Source organism: Seriola lalandi, unplaced genomic scaffold (genome assembly GCF_002814215.2).
Source record: "Seriola lalandi dorsalis isolate HSWRI2012SDOR001 ecotype SW California unplaced genomic scaffold, Sedor1 jcf7180002052086, whole genome shotgun sequence".
NCBI classification, from domain to species: domain Eukaryota; kingdom Metazoa; phylum Chordata; class Actinopteri; order Carangiformes; family Carangidae; genus Seriola; species Seriola lalandi.
Genome location: NW_019522639.1, coordinates 589,495 through 612,759, shown reverse-complemented (window position 1 = coordinate 612,759; position 23,265 = coordinate 589,495). Strand labels below are relative to the sequence as shown.

Below are 23,265 nucleotides of genomic sequence, written 5' to 3'. Positions count from 1 at the left end.
TGCATCAATCGTAGCAGTCACCTTTGTTCATGCAGCAATGGTGAATGGAGTAATTTCACCAGATTACAGGAGACATTGAGGTGTGATTCTTGAGAAATCTGCACCACGGGGTGCAGTGCATCTGAAACCGCTGAGAGGCAGTGGGAAAACGGGCAGCTTGAAATGTTCAGGTTGGTGTAGCTCAGAGCTAATGTGATCTCTCTGAGGAATGAGACAGCGGGAGGTGTGCAGTCATATGGTGCTGGACAGATCAGCTTAATTGGAGAAAGTGAGACAGACTGTTGCAGAGCTCACGAAGCAGCCCCTGGCTTCCTTTAGTAAGGAACACGGAGCGCAACTGTGAGTCTGGCCTGAACTGGCAGTTCAGATGTCTACAATTCCTGTACATCAATTTCCTTACTGGCCTGGTCAGCTGTCTGAAAGTTGTGTGCACTAAACCCAACATAAAAAACAGAGTAAACATCAGTGCAGTCATGTGCAGCAATATTCAGGGGAAATCTTCCAAATTTCAAAACATGCTTGTACTTTGTAGCGATATAGAATCAGAAATTGTTTGTTCTTTCAATACAATAATACAGTTCTACTCAATTGATCGGCATCCAAATGGCGCCGCTACTGACAGCTATGGTGCCAGTTTATTTTCATTGACTGCACAACAATACCTATAGCAAACAGTGACTCTGGTTGCCCAAGGTATTCAAGAAGAGCGAGCTATCTGCTGATAACTGCCGCCGTTTGAAAAACACTAAGTTGGCATTGTCTGACCTGGGTTGGGATTGTGGACAGGGAGTGGGCAATGGTAAAACAAATGAATTCATTTTGAACCATACAGATAGAGCAGACTGCTTGTCAAGGAAAGCAACAACCAATGATAAATTCTTAAAGTTTCAGGGCCAGAAACCTAAATCCTGCAACGCACAGCATCTTTCCATCAGATGCCGAATTGACAATTGCAAGAAATTGCTGACGGAGCATGATGCAGCGGGAGTGTGGGCAAGACTCTGGTTGTCACTGCCTATGTCAAACCCTCCGCCCCCTTCCACCAGACAAGCTACCGCACCGGCAATTTTCCTCCCCTAAGACTCAGCATGACCAGTGGAAATCTCAGCATGACCAACAGGGAGCTGAGGCAGAACAAAGACTCCAGAACTATGTGCGAGTGCAACAAAGGTCAGTTCATACAAAGCATAGAATACCAGAAGTAATCTGACTGCATGGTCAGATGTTATTATGCAAAGGCAGCGCAGTGTCTGATCTGAGGAGTGATACTGATCTATAACTTTGCTTCCTTACTCGCATAAAACCGTAGTCACTATTCCCCTGATCCATTTAGCTTTTCAAATGATGGTGCTGTGCTCTCTGAGGCAAGGTAAGCAGTAAGCCAGATCTCTGTTTAATGAATCAAGTGGAAACTCACTATCTGATCAACAGTGCCAGGTAAGACGGCACAACCAAAGTGGAGTGGTGTGCAACAGTATTTGTTTGCAATACACAACACATGCAGAAAAAAGAAGAAATCCACCCACCAGCACATGATGTATGATGTCGCTGCACCATATGCATAATATGTGATATAATCTGCTATTGATGGTGCAGAAATGAAAAGAAAAATTCAATCACACTCAGACTTTTTCCCAGTTGGAAGCCTTTTAGTGATGGAGCAGCCGCTGTGTGTGGTGTATGCACAGAGGATGACTGCCAAGTGTTGAATAGGGCACCAGGAGTGCGCAACTCACTCTCCAGTGATAGCCGCTTAATTAAATAACATAACGACATTGAATTAGAGCGGGATATGTTTATGCGTCCAGGATGAGCAGAACGCACGAGCGTCTGTAGGCGAAAGGAAACAAAGAACATACTGTGCACCACAAAGCACCTGAACTTCAAATGTCATCTGGCAGCAGTTTCATTGCTTCATTAATACACTACCACAGAGTCCATTCCGAAGCTGATTACCTGACATGCATAATGCAAAAGATTGAGATCATATGGCTATCTTTGCTGACAACAAAGAACTGCAGCAGCTGAACCATATAACACATTATATCAGGAGGTGATAAATTATTTGCAATACACTACACACACTACACAACAGCGTCTTAATATGTCAGGTCTGAAACTGGCATCTCAGTTCTGTGCAACTCTGCCTCCATCTCCAGCCTATCTACAAAACCTATATAACACTGTCAATCAATAATTCAGTCAGCACAGCACTGCTCCTTACATACAAATAAAACAGTATAAATTACAGTTGAAGATTGACGCCCACAGTCCACAGTACAAATGGTGTGTTATAATACCGAAAGGCGTGAACAATATTTAAGGCTTATGGCTGCTATCTTAATTTAGAGATGATTCTTAAGCAAAGAAATAATAAAACAGAAAGAAAAGGTAGGTTAATCCCACAAGTGAACATCCTTCCTTTTAATAAGAGTGTACTGTGAACAAAGCAGCTCTAAGTCAGCACAGAAGGATTCATACTCAACATTTAGGATGAGTCAGAAAAGCAATATTTTTTAAATCAATGGACAGTAAGAGAAGTTGACGAGGGACACTTGATCAGTTGGCCCTGGGAAAAGTCAGATCTAGAGCGTGCAGATTTTCTTTTTGTCATTTAAACATCAGGCACTTCACTGGAAACTATAAGTTGTTTGATAATTCTGCAAAAGCAAGTATTAACAGGCTGTATCGTCACTGAGCAGATGCAGCAGCTGAATCCATACACCTGGCATATGTAACGTGACTCAGTAAAGCAAAGAGAAACTACTCTGGTTTTCCAATATTATGTCATATGAAGATGCATTAAAATGGAAGTCAACCTACAGAACATAAGAGGGTCGCCATCTGGCAACCGAGGACAGAGCAGAGATTCAAAAGGCTTGCAGGCTTTAGGGCTAACGGTGAAAAGGTCACTTCGAAATTGCCGTGAACCTCTTTACCATGAATTAGCAGGGATAGAAGAAGCCGGCCCTGAACGAAACGCTTAGCAGAGTGTAGCTTTGAAGCTCAGTGCTTTTGAGTCTGCCAATTATACTTGTGCACAGTGTGGGAATGAAGTGGGTACCTCTGTGGTTTAGGCAGGAAGGAGAGCAGAGCCAACCACACTCACCTTCTCAGTGACAAACAGACAGAGACGGAAAGAGAAAAGGTGAAAATAAGAAAAAGGGCTCTTGGCTGCATCAGAGGAAATAAAAATGCAAACAGGGACTGAGAAGAACTGTCAATAAAGACTGTGGGCGCCTGTATCAAAGACAGATATCGTGCCACAAAGACATGTAATCCTACAGAGCCCAGCAGGTATTAAAGGTAACACATTTAATCATTTGTGCCCACAAATTATCAATCGCTCCCTTGAATAACTTGTGCTCTTGTAAGACTTAATTTACTCCCTGTAATTAATAATTCATGCCCTAAAATTACTAGATTGTGCCTTCAAATTACTCAATTAATTTCCTCAAATTAGTAGCAAGCCAGTTCAATATACTGTAGCAGCAGGAATGGAAGTTACATGTTGTTGTGGTTAGTCCAGTCAGGAAGGAAAAAGCACCCAGACTCTGTATTAGTATATACTGCAGATGCCCTCAAACTACTGGATTGATTTCATTAAATTAGTAGCGTTAAAGTTAAATCACTCATTCTATGTGCCCTTGTTTGCAGCACTATCCTTATATAATTGTGAAGCACTGGATGTTGTTTCAGCACTGTTTGCTCAGTCAGTTTTGGCTACATGGAGCACAAATGGTGATGTGTAATGCACTGAAAAATATACTCAGAAATTTGTCAGATAAATAACAATCTAAATAGAGCACTTTTATATTTTATATAATTCATGTTTGGCACAACACTGTTATCTTTGACCCGAAAAACTGCGGAACAACACACTGTTTCTGCAGATTCATACTCTATAATTCTCAATTTGCAGATACTCATTCCTTTCTACAAACAATGAAGTCTGACAAACAAAGCAATTCTGATCATTTTTCATAACTTTTCAAAAAACATTATCCTAAACTATTCCCAAATAAGAAACCCTACAAATATTAAATTGTAGCCTATTGCATGTACAAATTGCAAGCTTTGAAATCATTTTCATTACTTCAGTCTATGGCCTGTGGTCAATCTCATAATTAATTGTAGCTCTAATAACCATAACTTTGATTTAATGCTACCATTAATGCTACCATACTACTGTACTTTAAAGAGTTGTTGACCGTCATCATCTGCTGCAGAGATATACTTTTACATTGCATCGACAAACAGGAGAGATATTAGATTAAAGTGAGTAAAAGGGGTTGCCAGGGAAACAGTGCTGTAGATTCTCAGTCTAAATCTTTCATCCATCAAAATATTGGCTTAAAAATTAGTCGCCAGCAGCATGTCACGTTCTGCAATGACTCGATCCAAGGTTGGAAATCTGAGCAGAAGCCTTATCATACATAGTCCACTGTCACATGCCTAAAAACTAATACATTAGCAGACTGTGGTGAAACACAAACAACAGGAGTGTGATAGTGCATCAGACAGCTGTTCACTGCAATAACATGTATGGCTGTCTGCACAGAGGATCCCATCAATGACAGTTATCTCGGGATCCTCATTATCAAGATAGACAGGTTGTATACTAAACAAGGCAACAACACACCCAAAACCTGGATCCATCCAGCCATGGCTGTCAGGGTTATCAAAGTCCATCAAGCTCTGACAGAAAATAGCCCATAGCAGTGTTTCAGAGACCTTGGCGACAGCAATGTGAGACTGAGTGACAAGCAAACGTTAATCCTGCTGTTGGCTCAACAGATTTTTGATGAGAATTGTAGAAAGTGTTGGCAGCAGCAGGTGATCAAAATGCACCGCTGCTCAGGCAGCACTCTGGCTAAGTCCCTGATTAATTAGTAAGGTTAGGGTTGAGGCGTGGGAGGCTGTAGTGGGTGAGCTGATGAATGTATGTATGCATGTAAGGATGACCAGATGGGAGTAGGCGGTGGATGATGGGAGTAGGCGGCGGATGATGTGGTGGGGGTGTACGGGCATTTTCTAAAGGATGTCCCTGCACTGGTTTTCCAGTGGTAGTGGTTGGGTGTGTGGTGAGCCATCAATGTAGCAGCCGATCAATGACATAGAGAGAGGCCGCCAGGGACCTGGATCACGGCTGGCAAATGACTACAGTGATTTGGAGCTGGAGTGGGGGAGGTGCATGAGTCAGGGGCAGAGAAAAATCAGTCAATGTAATAAAAGTGCATCAAGAGTTAGGATGAAAAACAAGCACCTGTCAATCCATCAAAAACTGTCTCACAGTCCACTAATAGGATGTCTCTGCAGATTTACCATCCTCACACAACTACAGCAAATTATAGACCTTAAGACACTCAACGACATGTGTGGCTTTTGTTTTATACAGCAATGTAAGACCCAAATGTTCTGGAAAAAGTAGTAGGAGTATGGATGCTTTATCACGTTAATTCTTTCTATCTCTGCACTTTCCAAATCTACACAATCATAAATCATGATAAACACAAACTGCTGAAAACTAACGATCCATCAATCCTACAATTCTGACCTTATTGAGCAGATCTGGCATCAGCCATGATGTGACTAATCAATTTTAAATAAAGTTTCTTTATTAATGCCAATTTAAGATTCAGTGTTTCAGTTATTAATTACATTTACTGTCATGTCAGACAGCTAAATCAGTTTTCAGCGCCACAGCCATCCCTGGCCTCATGTTACCTTACATAATAATGGCTGCAGTCAGTGAGGTGTACAGATTTTAGATTTGGCAAAAAGAGAGTGCTGGTATCAACTGGATACTCTGTAATGGAAGAGCCCTGAACTGAGGTATTGACGGCAATACGGGGAGAGAAACTGTCGTCATTTCTGACATTCAGTTTTTGTCTTTATAATTTCGACAAATTTCTGTATGTTGTCACATCAAAATCAAACTGTTTATGCAGCTCTAGAAGATAATCTAGTCAATCACAGTTGTTGCAAATAGAACTGCAATTTTGCTTCACGGAAACAGAAGTGCAAGGAAACAATAGCAAGAAGTGTGAGTGTGACTTTCAGGTCTGCTTTTCCTAAAAAGTATGACGCCTAGTCTTTGGCTATTGATGTTTTTCCAATGCCTGATCCTACACTATGGATACTGTATGCACTTTTTCAGTGCAGCTAAAGGGATGACAGAAGGTCAGAGAGACCTGAAGTGTAATATAACAGTAAACTCAAGATGCCAACACTGGAGTCAGTTAGACAAGTCAGTTACAGCTACTCGGAAGCTATGATGAACGACTGGACTGAACATAGTTAAAGTGAATAATCACAGGCCATTACGAGTTTGGGCAGCACTGTGTGTAAGGTGTTAAGGGCCAACAGGCCGGCACAAAAAAAACATCTCAGCCTCAATGTAAAACACCTCGCAGATTTCCAGGTTTGCGGAGACGTTAACACTCTCTGGCATTTCCTCTGAAAGCCACTCTGACAGGCCCTGAAGAAGACATTCCCTGCTAGCTTTGCCGTGCTGAGGCCTGCCCCCCTCCTCCCTCTCCACAATGCCGTGACACAGGATTAGCTTTCATTAGAGAAGGCGCTGTAATCAGCTTTAGAGCATAGCAGAGACGGAACAATGGAGGAGGCTGAAAGGATCTGGAAGACAGGGTGCTACGGGTGCATGCTCGGCTGTATGCAAGCTATTCCCACAAATGGAACCTGTGGCACATAACAGCCAGACAGCTTCATAGCAACACTTACCTGCCTATTCCCCAGGGTTAAGTACTACACCTTTAAGCCTGCTTTCATGACAAATACAACATAAATACAACATGCTGTTTTCTTCACTTGTCATTTTAGGGCCGCCACACAACAAACAGACAGTCAGCTAAAGTCTCCAAGCAAGACATAGGTGTCAGCTTGCTGAAAGTAAGGCAACGTATATAAGTGCAGAACATGTATGTTCGAGGTCAACTGGCTGTTGGCTTTATTCTATGAGCTGTCATCAAGTGCAAGATGACGTGACGCTAAATATTTAACTGGTTGGGCAGGGAGCTGAGGAGAAATTGGTGGGTGTGTTTGGATTCCAATCTGGGCAAAAACCTGGCCCTGCACATGCAAAGGACCACCTTTGTGCGAGTCCGCCGCCACTCTCCATCATGCTGTCAACTGGCGCTTGCATTGGGAAGGACTGACAACACAGGTCTATCGAGAACATATGTCCCCACTAACCCTGAAGAGCTCCACCGGCGCCCAGGCAGCCACTTTACAAAGCGTTCTTGTTGGTGGCTTGCTCCATGAGTGTGCAGTGACATGCATATGGGCGGCTGGACATGATACAGATCTGCTGTGTGCAGTTCAGCTGGGGTGGCAGTTGTGACAAAACCAGAGGTTTGACTTCAAAAGCTTTACTACTAAGTTAAACATGCGAAACCCAATACCATAATGATACAATGACAGACAAGTAAAAATATAACACAGCATGCTTCAACTATTACACTGGACAACTTTGTAGCAACTTTTGCAGAAGTGCTTTAAAATGTTGGTTGCTCAGACAACGTCAGATCTGTAAGCAAATTACTTCTATATTTTGCACCTGAAATAATTTTTTTCAATGTTGCTACAGTCAACTGTTAATAGCCATATTGTAGCTTTTCCTTTTCTTTTTAAGTATTTCAATTCATAAAACCTCTAAGGAGAACAATTCAGCTTGCAGAACACATGCAATGCAAGACCACATAGCATTACCTTGAATATTGTGAATATGGCAGGCTGATTAGGGGATCCCGCAACCTATTTGGATATAATATCATCTAATACGTTACAATATGGTATGTAAATCAATAGAAATATGTTGTTTCGTTCCAGAAACTCCGACTGACTTCAGTGTTTTCTGTACTCATTCACAGCTTGCCTCTGAGATAATATGCCTCAACAGGCGTGATCGCACCTCCCAAGGAGGGCTCGTTGGCAGCTGAGATGTTGGCATTTCTAGAATGCAATTACTAGACGCGTACAGAGGGGATGAGGCCAGTCTGTATTTGCACCCACACTTGGTAAACGGAGCATACCAGACCTGAGGCTGACCCAAATAAAACACAGACTGAACTGTAGATAACATTCCTCATCATTAATTAACCCCCATCCCCTTCCCATACTACTCTGCACTGAGAAGGTTACCTGCTCAACTTGAAAGTGAATACCACACAGCCACTATCGCAATCATCTGTGGAGTGGGGTAAACCCTCCCAATCATACAAGAATAGCCTCATCACATATGTGAAATGGCATTCCTCCATGCCATGTCAAAAGGACAAGGCAGGGTCAGAAATGGCAAGCAAACTTTAATATATTTTCTGGATAAATAAATACATAAATAGAGCTAAAATATTTCATCCCAAAAAGTACTGAAGGATTCTGATTGAAGTATAAAAAGACACATCTAATATTGTAACAAGCATCTTTCGGGTATCAAGTGTTTGTGTCCAAGAGATCCATGGTTGAGTTTTCATTTCTGGCAGACTGACTGTGATTTTTCAGAGGACAGGTGGTGAGGCAATGGGATGGCGCAGCCAGCCACCTCCTCCTCCCTCTTGCCAAGACAACAAGGCCCCTAAGAGTCCCCTTCCTTTGCCATTGCTTCCTTTTTCCCCCTGCCCACGCCCACCTCTCAAGCCCATCTCTGTATCTAGGCCACGGCTGCGCGGGTGTGGTGGGTTCTCCTGCCAGCAGGGGTACCTGACTGCCAAGAAAGAAAAGCAAAAAAACTGCACGGGCTGGGATAGGAGGGAGGGAGGGCAAGAAAAGAATTACTTCTCTATAGACCAAAGGAATTCTGAGTCAGCAAGGGATATAACTCTACACCAACCACACACACACACACACACACACACACACACACACACACACACACACACACACACACACACATCTTGTCTCGCCATTCCCAGCCCCCCCGAAGGAGCTCTATATATCAGGAGGAGCCCCTGAAGTAGCTGCTATTATGCAACCCTTCTGAGCTAAAAGTGACTGTAAAGTAAATCATCCTTCTCTGCTGCCAGCCTGACCTCTATATTGCACAGAAAGCACTTTCAAAATTCACTAGCGGAGTATTATGCTGAAGGCACCATCTGTGCAGGCTTTACTAGCCGCCGTGAGATTAAAGGCAGTTAAAGCATCACATTCAAAAGCCATCTCTGCAGTCAGTGTCCAGTCAAAGGGGGAGCCTAGGGCTACAACCACACTAACATGTTATAGTTTTAAAGTGCATCACTTTTGCTACGTTTAGGTCTGTCATCCATACTACGCCAGAGTTTTTAAGCCCCTAAAACAGAGACTTCTGCTGCTTTGAAAACTCCAGCGTCGCATTTTAGTCTAGACAGGCAGAAACAGAGACTTTTGGAAACCATGATGCAAAACACCCACGTTCACTTCCTGATTACGTCTCATCAGTCATATCGTATCCTTCCTTGATTTGTCACGCTCCTGTCAAGTGACACCTGTGAGGGAGAAACGGCATCAAACTGAATGGTCATGTGATATGTGTTTTCAGGAGTGTTAATATGGACAGAGATTATTTGTGATACAGAGCCAAAATGCTCGTCTGAACGGAGTTCGTTTTAAATTGAAAAGATATTAGTGTGGCTGTAGCCTGTGTAAGGACCAGAGCCTTTACTAAACTCTAGGTGCTACTGGGTAGTGTGGGTCAAGCAGTAGCAGGCTGCCTAGGTCATGCCCCTGATCCTCAAGTGCCAAACCGGCCTGCTCCAGGGGTCATGTGTCCTTGAGGATCAGGTCAGTGAGTAAAATCAGGACTCAGAAAGGGACACTTGACAGCTTGACTGACTGAAGGGAGTCTGGACTCCCAGACTCTTCTCGTGCACTTCCTCAGCTGTATTTTTTCACATTTTCAAACCAGATACAGTGGGTAAGTTTTTCTCAAATTCTCTACTTTGGGAAACTTTCATAAACATTTCCACTCGGTATGTTCCTCAGCAGAGCATTCCTGCAACATAAAGGTTCGATAATTGCAATGCTTTGACACCAGCAGCAAATACACAGGACTGAAGAAATTTTTAAAGGAACCATTTTCTTCACCTAAGGCACACAAAGACGCACAAAATCAAACACTGCCATATACCCTGGCAGTGGTTACAAAGAGCATTAAAGTTAGCTGGCCGTCAAACACACACTATATTTACTTTCAGCAGCAGTACTGCACAGCCTAATACTGTGGAACTGCATAGCTCTGCACTGTATACACCATCTGTTAGGTTGAAAAGAAGTCCCTGCCCTCTTAACTGCCAGCTACAAAACAGACAGTCCTCAAAGAATGTTTAATGCAGCTTACAGCCATTGTCTGACAACGTTACTGTCATGCAGCTTTTGAGAAAATAACCATGGATCTTGCCTGGTGGAGGAAAAAGCTAAATTGCTGCTGGAGTGCTGGCTTAAAATCACTTGGAGATACACTATCTGCCGGCCGACCGGCTGATTTGTACCTCGATTTGGCCGTCCCCAAGGCTTGCCACATTCCTCCAGGGGGATCGGATTACGGTCTATACAGGGAGATGGGCCTGAAGCATTATGGGGGTTTTGGTCTTACAACATGGGCCTGACACAGTTGAGCAGCAGCGTGAGCAAGCGAATGTGCAAAAGAGAATGAAAGAAGGACTGAATGAACGGCAGATGGTGGCCTAGTGGAAGCATTGTAGTTATGGTTGAAAGCAGGGATGGCACAACCACAGTGAAAAAATTAAGAAAGGAAAAAGACAAGAAATATGCTGTTGGAGGGTGGCTGGAATACATGACAAAGAGACAGAAAATAGTTGAGCCAGTGAAAAACAAAAAATCGGTCTCGTACAGTATGTCTCACTTTTTTTACAGGACAGAAAAAAATACAGTGCTGTCTGACATAACTGTTGAGTTTTGCTAGAAAAGCTGTCAGAGACATTGTACTCTTTAGTATTCTTGAGACTGTGTGTCACAGACATGGACATACCCAAACTTGTGTTCACAGCAGTAACTGTGCACCAGTGGGCTTCTGTGTCACTCAACAACCTTGCCAGTTTCTGTGAGAGCTGAGCCACCATTAAAGGCTTGCATGATATAGCAAAACAACGAACAAGCTGCCAAAGAACATGACAGACAGCTAGTGAGCATGTGTGTGTAGGACTGGGGTGTGACAACGGCATTAATTACCAACAATGGATCACATCTCGGCCTCAGGAGTTCACACAGAGTCGAGATTATCTTGTTGAAACAACATGTCTCCCACGGTTTTGTGATTCCGTTTTCAGTAAGTTTAACACAAACAAAAACTAAAACCAGGAATGGGAGGCTCCTACTACTTCCTTCAGTTTGACACTCTTTAGAGTCCTCACCGCACAAATATGAAAACACGTATGCATGTATGAACATGCACAACAATGACAGCTGACTAGTGCATCAGCCACAGTCTACTGAGAAACAGGATCTCTCTGCATGCAATCAATAAAGCAAAATGCAACCATTCATAAGCAGCAGGCCCACTTGACAGCAAAAAGATACAGAGGTTCATATGCCCTCCCTCTACTCCTAATGGTCCGATAGGGAGCGGTGCGGCATTAAAGCTTAAATGATTGGTCATCGTAATGTATGGCTCCCCGGCGGTGTTTGGACAGACACAAAATCAATCTGACCAATGGGACACACTAACCTCTCCACAATCTGGCTAACGGAGGCACACTGTGAGCTCAGACTGACGAGATATCAGCTTGCACTATGATCACGCTCGTCTAGGCCTGGCAACGGTGAAGGCCAACTCCAAGTCGGCTTTACTTCCAGGGGGTCATGACTGTCTGTTCTGCATTGTGTTGCTGGCAAGCTACAGTCTATTGTGGACATACTCTAGTGAAAATTAAATCTAACTTTAAACAAGATAAATTGACCTTGAAATTACTAGCAGAATATTCCCACAGAAAATTGATTGCTAAGAGCCAGCAGCTAGTAATGAAATTTCACCTAATGGTCCTTTTTGAGTTGACCCTGGAGCACAATTCAACCGACAAAAACAGCAAGGGCAGGGTAACAAATACATGCCACCACTACAGTATGTCTACCCCCTACCCCCCTACTAACACACACACATCTCACTCACGACTCTGGATCTGGTCAGCCTCTGCAGAGTGTGTTTTGAGTAAGTGGGCCAGGCAGCGGTCCTCCTCCCTCTCCTCTCCACGTGGGCGGGAGTGACTGAGTGGCCTGCCATCATTAGCTGTGGGGTAAACTTAACCCCTCTTTGCCTGGTTGTCTCATTGGACATTTTTGGAGACTCATAAGCAGTTTATATCCACTGGCCAAAATAAAACAGCAGTAAACAATAAATTCATATAAAATCAGCTTATAAGCTTGATAGCTTTCAAGTATTCATTTTTAAATGAAGTTCTGACATCAAAATGAATGAAAAACAAAGAATAAATAATAAATATGTGGATGAGAAGCATGTCAGCCATCATCAGGACATACTGTCATGTCCTGTCACACAAATGCCAATCTCACAAAACAACATCCTGTCAGGTCAATTATAGAACAAGCTGACATCCAATGAAAGGTTTTTTTTCCCTATGGCAGAGTAAGATAAGCAGACACCACCACATGGAATAAGAGGGTTAATTTTCAGCCAGGTGGTCTATAATTAACGCGTGCGAATCAGTGTAAATAAACCTTGGGGCCTCGCCTCACCTCCAGCTGTATTTGTATAGCTGGAGTTTCTCTCTCGTCCACACTGGGTACTTCAGCTAGTTAGCTAACAACACCTGAAAGAAAGGAAAAGTCCCCCAGGGGTTGTGATTTCACGCTGCAGACTCAACAGTGAATGAACAGAGGAAAAACAACACGGCATATAACGCGCTTATTTACCCATCTGTAATTAGGGCTTTATCTCCATTAAGCAAATTTTTGTTCATTTGCTTAATGGAGCTGAGAAATAAAATAAAAAAGTCCTTACTTTAAAAAGCTCCATGCAAACCCTGAGTCTTTGCTTTGCACCAGAGACTGAAAATTTATTTATGTGTTTATTTTCTAAATGTCCTAAAAGAACTAAATCACTTTACCCAACACAGCCATAATAAAAAAAGTAAAAGTGGCTCAATTATTATTCTTGTCCCCACTATTAGTCAAGGCTTTAATGAAGTTTATCCATAACACATGATTAAGAGTATTGATTGGTCTGTTAATTAAAAGGAACTGTGTATACGACAGTCTCTCTTTTTTCATCTGATAAAACCTGTGCAGCAGTAGATTCATTTCTCCAGCTGCAGCTGAAATGATGAAGTGGTAAATAAAAAGGTGAGGGAGTGGGGGTAAATACTACACCACACTGTTTCATAGCGCAGCAAACAACTGGTACACATGACATTCAATATGCGCCCCACACATTCTTCACTTCCAGGGTCCCCTAGTTCATAGTGAACAGTGCTGAAAATGCCCTGAAATATGTCAAACTGCAAGTTAAGGCCTGAAGTCTGTCACTGGCCAGGAACCAGTGGGCAACTTGTGTGAATGCACAGTGCTGATGCCATGTTGGCTGATGCCGTTCCTGGTGCCTATGCTTCAGTGATTGGCCAAACCAAAGTCCCTCCAAAATAAAACTGCAGTGGAATGCAGCGCTACACCCTGAAGACAGATCGGAGAAATCCTGTTGTGCACTTGATTTGCTTTATCAAACAAACCCTGGGGGGGGGGGGAATACAAGTCTACAGTCATGACTGGACCACATAGAGAAGATTAGGCCTCACTAACTGTCATGCCCAGGATTCGCTACAATAGATGCAATAGTTTAAAAGCCCATTTGCATTCTGGAGTCATTCGGTAAACCTCAGTCACTATCCCTGTTTGAGGTGTGCTAATATAAAAAGCTACAGTGAGAACATCATAACAACAAGTTTTAATGTCAGATAAAGTTGTTGTATATAGGTTGTATATTGCTTGTATTTTTTGCATGTTCCCTAACATACATGCCCATGTGCTGGAGATGAAATTAGCATATTCATCAGTTCTTCATAGGAAGCAAGCTGCATTTGCATCAGCTGCAATGTGTGTGTGTGTGTGTGTGTGTGTATGTGTCAACAAGTACCCATGCCTACATGATAGCACAGAAGAGGCAATCTTGACTAGACTGTTACCATTACCACATCCCCCCCTCCTCCCCTCCAAACATGCACTGAGTGGATGAGCCGACCCAAGATTTACAACACCCCTCCCCCTGCACTGACTTTTCTCTGCTTACTAATCTACCATTTACAGGCAGCCCGCAGATGGCTTTACTCCTTTCACCCATATTTAAGTACAAACGACCGCCTGGCACAACACAGGAGTGCGCGTCTGTGTTTGCATCTGTCACACAGCAGCATGCAGAGGCTTGTCCCACTTCATGAAGACAAGTCTCCCATTTAGCATGCAGGTATGTTTTGACTACAAGGAACCTCCCCCTTCTAATAAAGGCAAGTACAACAGGGTGTGAGGAAAACTGAGGCCAAAATACTGCCGGTTCACACAGAGGAGGTTTGTCCTAGATAAACACATTACTGTGGAGATCTTTAATTCTGAGACACAAAACATTATTCAGTGTTACTAAAATGGTTTCTGATTGGGATCGTGGCAGTCGAGGTCGCTGTATGTGCAAACCTGTGGGCTGGGGTTAAATAAATATTCAGGTAAATCGAAATGTAAAGAGACTGCAATACTTTTGCTAATGACAAAGGGGTGCAAGGATTCATTTTTTACATTGAAGCATTTATGAGAAATTATGCAGATTCAACTGCATCAATCTGCTAGAGGAAAAAAAAGAATTAATCGTTGTGACTTCAGCAATCATACATATGAAATAAATCAACACAAAGTCACAAACAGCATGTGCCTGTGACAACATCAGCCTAATTAATGCAACTGAGCAATCAGCTGGCATATCTGGTATTTATTAGCTGTCATTTCCTTGTTGCCTTTGCCTGCTCCTGATGATGGTTTTGAAGTAAAAAGAAAAACTGCCATTATATCTTTTACAAAATTTATTTCCATGGACGTATGCCCTTGCATCGTAGTCAAAACTGTGGGATCCAGTGAAATAATACAGCCTATCTGAAGAGGTAGTCTGTCTAAAACCTGCTTTCATGCCCACATGCTCATCCATGGCTCCCCTCAGCCACTTTCATTCGCTTTCACTCACCAACCTGCCTACTCCCACACACACTACCTCCCCTGACAAGTATTAAGAAGTTGATATCTGTACTGTCACTACCACTGCTAATGTTACTATTACCGCATTATTAGTCCTGTTGAGACTGAAGTGAGATGGTTTGAATCAACTTCATAAAAGTATTTAGTAATTGGTAGAAAATTAATTTGTTCACTTTTTTTATTTAGATCAAACTACATGAAGATACATATAAAAGGTGTGTTTCAGCACAACACAGTTTTAAGGGGAAAACTGTTGGAGCCTTGTGGACTGTTAACCAATTTGTGGCTAAATGAGACATGTTTTCTCTTGCAGTATAATATGAGTCTTTTTAATTTCGCTTGTTTTACTGTGCATATTTGTTTAACAGATTCAAAATTTTAGCTCAGAGTTTTTAAATCAGACTGTAATTTACAAAGTGAAATCATGTAAAACAAAAAAAAACCCCACACACAAATCACTCCTGACTCAAATAATAATCTGAGTTGTTAATTGAATTGAGTCTCTGTTAAGCCAGTGATTCACAGCCCTTGACAAAGCATTTGCTCTCCATTTTGCTGAACAGCATTAAGCAACAACCTGGGCCCATGACAGATGGTTTTCCATCTCTGAATTCTGAGGAAAATCTGCTTTCTCAATTAACTAAAGTTGACCCATGTTGTAGCTAATGTGCATGTATGTGCATGAGGGTGTACATAAGTACACTCTTAATGTCCCCCCACAAAGTCCCATTTCTTCACTGCCTGTCTATGCTCTGCCCTCTGAGTGGGAGCTGAGGAAAGAAAGCAGATTTACTACTCTACCGGCCTCTAATATAACCCAGCAATCCAGTTGCTCCCAGTTCAGTAGGTGAGCCTCTCCTCCCCCCACACTCACCATACTGGGTCCGCAATGTGTAGCTACATGTGTTGTAGACACTGTATTGATTGATTTGTGACTGTGCTGCAACCAGATCCAAAGAGGGATCTAATGACACACGACTCTAGTCTCTGCTCCAAATGGCTTTTGTTAGCCTCTGTAGCTCTCAAAAGCACCATGTGTTGGTGTCTGCCAGACATGAAATGAGAAATGCTGAGGATTTGTTTATATGGAGGCTGATTTTTACCAAATGCAATCGTGCAACATTATGATCTCTGGCTCATGGATGCCACTGTGGGTAGAGGCAATCAAGAGTGGAATTTTTTTCTGTTTAGTTCTTTGCAAAATGGTATTTTGGTGGTTGAAGATGTGGTGCATGTAAGGCACCTTATGAAGAGCCATAACAGTATGAAGCCACAGAAAAACGCCTGCCATCAACATATAGACTACAAAACTACTGACTCAAATGTATCAACACTGTGAGTTCAAAGGCCTGCAAATCCCCCAACTGTACTCATAGGTTTAGCAACAATCTATAAATGCCAAGGTAGGTAAACAGTTTTTCTCCCCAATTGCTTTATCAAGACCCAACATCCATTTGTTCACATGAATTAGCAAGGGCAGCAGCTAATGCATGGAGTCAGATTACAACCTCTGAGCAGAGCCGCCTTTATCCCCCTATATGGAGCTTAATCTGTCCAAATCCACCGCTTTGCTGTGCCCTAAATCCACAACAGAGCCTAATTCCTCTTTAATTAGAGGTAAAGGTGCACATACTCAGGTTCAGAATACCACAGACTGTGTATCTGAGCATCACAACACAGATAGCTCAGGTTTTCCTTATTATGTCATGATGAAATACATTGTTATCAAAAACCACCATAACAAGTCACAAGTCACAGAAGACTAGCCAAGCAGCTGCAGGACAGGCTTTGATCGCTTGTTTGGTTATCTTCTTGTCACTCATCATTTGTGCTGTACATGACATTTCGAGGTTGACCTGTGTGAGTGGATGACTCCGCCCCCCACCCCGAGACTCATCTTCACCTGTAGTGTAACTGCATATTTAAAACAAGGACCCCATTTATTTCAACCCTAATAATGATAAACGAAAGTGGCTGTACTCAGTGCCTCACTTTTCCATCTGCAGAGTAAGTAAGAAATGCTGAGTATCTGCAAGGAATGGATCAAATTCTCACTCAACTCTTCCAGAGATCAATTCTATCCATTAGAAGAAAAACACCCTCATTGACTGAATAAATAGCTTTGTTCAGTATTTTCATATCCTCAGAAAAATGTTAACATTTTGAGGCAGCTGGCCAATGTACATCACAGCCACCCAAGAAAACTGTAAACCTAAATGCATAAAGACAGTTTGACGTCATCTAGTTTGCCACTATCTATCCCACAGAGCGGCAAACCTACATCACTATTCACTCTTTATTAGAATTGACTGTCTAGCAGAAGAAGAAATTACAGTATGTGCCAAAAACAAACTCAGGATGAAGTTATTGACAATTTGATTTCCGCAGTTTTACTAACACCAAGGGACTTCTGACTTCAGAAAGATATGGCAGACTTTTTCTACTGAAATTTAGTTTAGTTTTTTAAATCACAAATTACAGACCCTGCAGACTGCCGAAGGAACTAAAATCTCAAAAGGCCTCAGCAGTTACTTTGAGTCACTTGACTTTCCCATTGCAATCTTATTCCCAGGCAAATAAAGCTAATGACAAAGTTTATAAATGCCATAGAGGAAAATAAATATTACTCTGAATGACATCATCTTGACGAAAAAGGGTAATTTTATATCTGTGTATTACACGATGTTTACACCTGATAAGACAAAAAAACCACGATGGCACACATGTCGGCTTGTGAACATGAAGCTGAACCATATGCAGGTGATCACACGTAAGGCGAAGATCAAGTATGTGGCATTACTTAATGTTCTGTTCTATAAATGACTCGGCTATCCAGCTGGGATCAGTGGCTGGCATTGCGCCGCTGTCACCACCACCATGTCTCCAACCCACGCATGTCTGAGCATTGGGGCCTCTCCTAAAAAGTCAAATGTCAGATGTTATCCATCCCTACTCAAAGAGAAGGACCCAGCACACCATCGGGGGTTAGGAGGCCCTGCTTCTCACATGGTGATGGAAAAACACCATTACTGAGCTCGTTTTGCTTTGGAGAGCAGTGGTTGTCATGAGTGCACCATAACAACCATATTACTAACAATTTATTTTATATTTAACTGAGCGTAGCACTAGTATTAACTATCATACAACATAACTGTAGAAGAAGATTTTGTTTCCAGTCAATATACTGTTTAGTGGCTATATTTATATATTCAAAACTCTGCAGTATACAAACCAATAAATGTGACAAAATCATGGCTAATCTGAGCTACAAAATCATTAGCTCATGAGTCGATTAGTCTGTCAACAGAAAATGAATTAGCAACTCGCTGGTTGAGTAAAAAAAATAAAAAATAAATAAATTCTACAGATTTTAGGTTCTGTAAAGTAAATATTTTCTGGTTTCCTTCATGGGCTGTGGGAAATTTTTATATCAATTAGATCAATGAGATCAATCGACAGTTTAATGGAAATAATGAAAATAGCCATGAGCTACAGCAAAATGGCTAATAATTGTAGCAAAAACCCATGACCTCAAACTCTAACAAAATAATCAGGATTATCATGAGTCACAACATAATCCTTATTTAACTGCTACTTAACCAGGTAAGCCTTTAAAAACTTAATGTAAAACATCTGCAATGGTCAATAACATCAACATCAAACAACTATCAATTGACCAACATACAGGTGATGGAGGTCATTACATTTAATGGTTATTGATCAGAAACTCATACGTTTCAGTTCATTTATGACATGACGAAAATTATGCAACTTTTCGTGCCTCAGCAGATTAAACTCTTATGAGTGATTAATATGGGGCAGTGGCTTGCAGGAGCATTATGATAATGCATTTTGAAAACAGGTGGATGCAAAGTGCTTATGATAAGTTGGCCTGACACCTTGTAGCAGGGCAAACTAGGCAGCTGAAAACAAATTACTTCACACATATAGCCAGCAGTGCTTTGTACACAGCCAGCGTCTGTGTTGCCATAATACTGATGCATTACCAAAACACAGACTTCTCCAAACTTGATTAATGAATAATAAGTTAAATAACTTTGTTGATCTCAGCATCAGGTTTAGAAGCGAGCCCCAGAAACTGGCCTCTCAGATTCCCTGGCAGCCTGACTAAAGACTAATCAATACATTTTAACCTGATTAAGACCATAGCAGGCCTTCACCGAGCAGAGCAGGGAGGGACTGAAAGTACAGTATTGAGATGTGCAATGCGGTGGCATCTCCTCAGCGTAAAACAGCCATGTGCCAAATGGAAAAGTAGCTTCAGATCCATATAACATGACCGACCAAGTCTCTCCATGATATTGTGAGATCTCTTCAAAACCCATACTTGTCATATCTATTTTTCATTACCCTTCAAGTTAGTGGAGACTGTAGGGGGATGATCTCTTGAAATATTCATTACAAAAGCACCCAAGACATGCTGTGACTCTCTTTCAACACTCAACCCCATTTTCTGAGCAAAATGTAGCCATATAGCCACAACACAACTGGTTAGCTCTGTACTTGTGGTGGAAAATAAATTGTGAGAAATCATTTTTATTAAACATTTTTCCATTTCAAATGGCAGTAGCTGAGCCTAAGAAAGCAATGAAGTGGAACTATATTTGCGATACAGCTTAGCGAGGCAGAGATCAGGCTTGCCTTTAATACAGTGTATAGTCAATGATTCCAGTCATGGTCTTTTGAACACTGCAGCGTTGCCTTTCCTGCTTCCTAAACAAAATCCTAATGTTTAATGGTCACCGATGATCTAATCATTTCAACCGGTTGAACCCTAGCAACTAAGCCTGAATAAAATTACTCAACAATTCCCTCCTGTGCTTGTGCACACTGTGATCACTGCACATGCCTGTTGTGATGTAGTGGAGCTGGAGAGGATAATGGTTGCAACTAGTGCTGGATCAAAATCAGCCAGCACAAATAAACCACATTCTGTCATTTTACTTCTTATCCTACTTTGCATTTGTCTTCCAACATGAGAGATTTCACTAAAGTACTCATATTCAAAAACAGAAATAGGCTTAATACCGCAACCTAAGTGCAGAACTGCCTTTGTAAGTCAACATAAGATGTCAACTGGGCAGGCTACATTGCCCCTATTCCGTGTTCATGGGTAGGTCGACTCGATTATGATCTTTATTGCATTCTTATGGTAGACTGCAAAGGTGGAATGTCAGACCTGTAAACACAGAAAACACTGAGAACCAGCCCATATGCCATGAACACTAAAAGCACACGATGAACACCCCCAAATATGAGATTACAAAACATAGGCGACATCAAGTAGTATTATGCAATGCTGAAAAAAATAGAAGCCTTAGGAAAACCATGCTTGGTGATGCATGCAAAATGAGGGAAATTCGCCCTTGGGTTGAATGCAACGGTTGTGCAATATCTGCATGCATACTGTAAAAGCTGTGCACTGTATATATGAATCGAAATGACCATGCATCTGTCACACTGCTGGGTGTATTCGTAGCTAAGGAAGAGAGTGTATACAGACAAGCGGCTATATCATGCCTCGCAGGCGGAATGTGACACATTTCTAGCTAAATTCTCGCTCTGGTTCACAAACTGGAGTTACCCTCACTTCCTAGTTTACTGCTGCTGTCATAGCTCGGCTAACACCCTTCTTCCTCCATAGCCAGCAAACAATTTTCGACTACATTTGCTGCTGCTGCTGCTGCTGCTGCTGCTGCTGCTGCTGCTGCTGCTGCTGCTGCTGCTGCTGCTGTTGTTGCTGCTGCTGCTGCTACTGCTGCTACTGCTGCTGTGGCTTGCTGCTACGACCGTGAATTCTTCAAGTCTGCTTCTGCTGGTGAGAGCTGTGGTAGCGTCTCATTTTAGTGTGCCATGAAAAATTACACTTACATTTCACCACCCTGTCCGTCGTAGATAACTTCGGTTCATCATTCGGCTTGTTTTCGGACATTTCCAGTGTGATATAATATTGAGATATAGCAGAAATGAGACTGAAAACGCTCCCTGCGTTGCTCTTGCCGAACAACTCTTGAGTCTATCCGAGAAAATAGACCGCAGTGATCTCACTCGGTCCTATCAGCGGCCAAAAATACTTGCAACAGGGTTACAATTTCACTGCTGGTGCTGTATGAGCTGCTCTGTCTGATTTACTGTTACTCTGTATCAAGTTGTGTGAGCGCAGTGTGCAGTCAAACATGCTAACCCTAAGAACCCGCCCCCCAGATCACACCTATTGGTTGAGAGCGGCAGGCTGCCACTTTGACTGTACGATCCCCTTTATCAAAGGAGTGTTCTTGTGTCAGTTAGGACTGGTGTGAATAATTGTATGAATTACTTATAATAAACTAATAATACATCTGTAGCTGGGTATGCACACCAAAAAAAAAATTAACAGATATTAAAAAAAAACACAAAGAATATATGATATATATATATATATAGTATATATATTGTTATACTATATATATATATATTGAATCTAGCACAAAAATGATCGCTGCACACAATTAGCTTTGACTGAAAATACATTTGGACCAAGGAATAACACTCCACACTGAGAGTGTATAGCCTATTATCTGCCAAAAAATGTATTATAACAATAATATAAAGATTTGAAAAAAAAATTAATTAAACAAAAGATAAATATGTTAATGGAAAGTCTTAATCTAATTTCTTTATTTATATGGACAGTGCACCCTAATCAGCATTTCTGTAAATGTGCCAGTATTAGCTAGCTGGCTAATTTTCAACTGCATTCCTTTGGCAAGATGTTCTAAAACCAATTAAAGTGAACAGTCTTCCTTACTATGAGATAAACGATTAAAATGATTAGATAGTAAGACAACAATTATGAGATAAATTGTCAATATTTTCGATAGAAGGCTACGAAGTAAATTTTGAGTTGGAAAATCTAAATTATAAGAGTAAATCAAAATTACTAGAAAAAAGTAAGAATTATTAATATATCAAAAGTATGATCAAAATTGGAAAAGTCCAAATTATGAGATATCAAGTCATAATTATGAGATAAAAAGTAAAAAATTATGAGATCAATCTAAATTACAACATAAGATGTCATAAATCTGACTAATCGTGAGTATTGTTATTTTATCATAACTAACCTCTTTCTTTATTTGACCTGCAGAAATTAATTTCCATATGCCAGGGCCAAACTAATGTGATCTGCATTATTTTTAATTCCCCTCACTTTATAGTGAACAGCAGTAACAGTGAAAATATATATCTCCAATTCTAACTAAAGGCCACATTTCCATGAAATCTGTTTTGGGTGTTCGTAGTTCCCTCAGGATGAATCCTGATAGTTTTAGTGACCTCTTGACCTGACCTCATTTTGCATTTTCCAAGAGCTCTCCTCTAGCGCCACCCTCAGGCCAGCATTGCACACATGATCTTACACAATTTAACAGGCATATCTCCATATAATTTGCAGAGAATATTCATGCTCCCATGGAGATAAACCAGTTCACTTCCAATGGTCAATGTCCTTTCCTCCAGCACCACCCTCAGGGCAAGATTTGTAGTTTCAGTCTTTTTTGTTTACACCGGAGATCCCATTATCAGTGTTTCATTTGAGGTCATGGTTAACCTGCCACTTTATTTGTTTCCATGTCACTAGTTATGGAAAAGTAGCTGGTTTTGATCACTTTACTGTCTGCTATAGAGGACTTGGTTTGTTCCTTGGAACTCACAGTGGATCCAGGAGAGGATTTCATGTCCTGTCTTTGTGGTTAGATCAGAGTAGTCATACAGTAAATGTGAGTGTGTGAAAGTGTGTGGATCTGCATGCATGGGAACAGCCTGATCTGTCGCTGGTGAGTCACCAGGTACACGACACTGACAATTTGCATGAAGGAGACCACAGCTGTCACCCACTCATTTTCTCCACAGTTGTGTATTTCGGTTACCCCACTGCTGCTGAAAGGAAATTAATGAATAAATGGTGGCAAACTGCTATTGGTGAGACATTAGTGTGGTATGAGTCAGTTGTTTGGCAGGTGGAGGCAGTTAATGAAGCCCTGAGTTTTATATTTCTGTCAATGTGTG

The 23,265-nt window shown here is 41.6% G+C and overlaps 1 protein-coding gene across 3 annotated transcripts in view; it reads right to left on the bottom strand.

Annotated features, from left to right (window-relative positions):
• Positions 1-21,354, bottom strand: part of LOC111649908 (protein phosphatase 3 catalytic subunit alpha) — a 62,117-nt gene extending 40,763 nt beyond the window's left edge. For 2 of the 3 annotated variants that reach the window (XM_023399603.2, XM_023399604.2), the window contains exon 1: positions 21,091-21,352. In XM_023399603.2, coding sequence (XP_023255371.1) covers positions 21,091-21,151 — 61 coding nt within the window. In that variant the 5' untranslated portion in view covers positions 21,152-21,352. Of the gene's footprint in view, positions 1-21,090 lie in introns of all 3 variants that reach the window. The other variant, XM_087172135.1, reaches the window with a different exon arrangement.
• Positions 21,355-23,265: the final 1,911 nt, after the last annotated feature.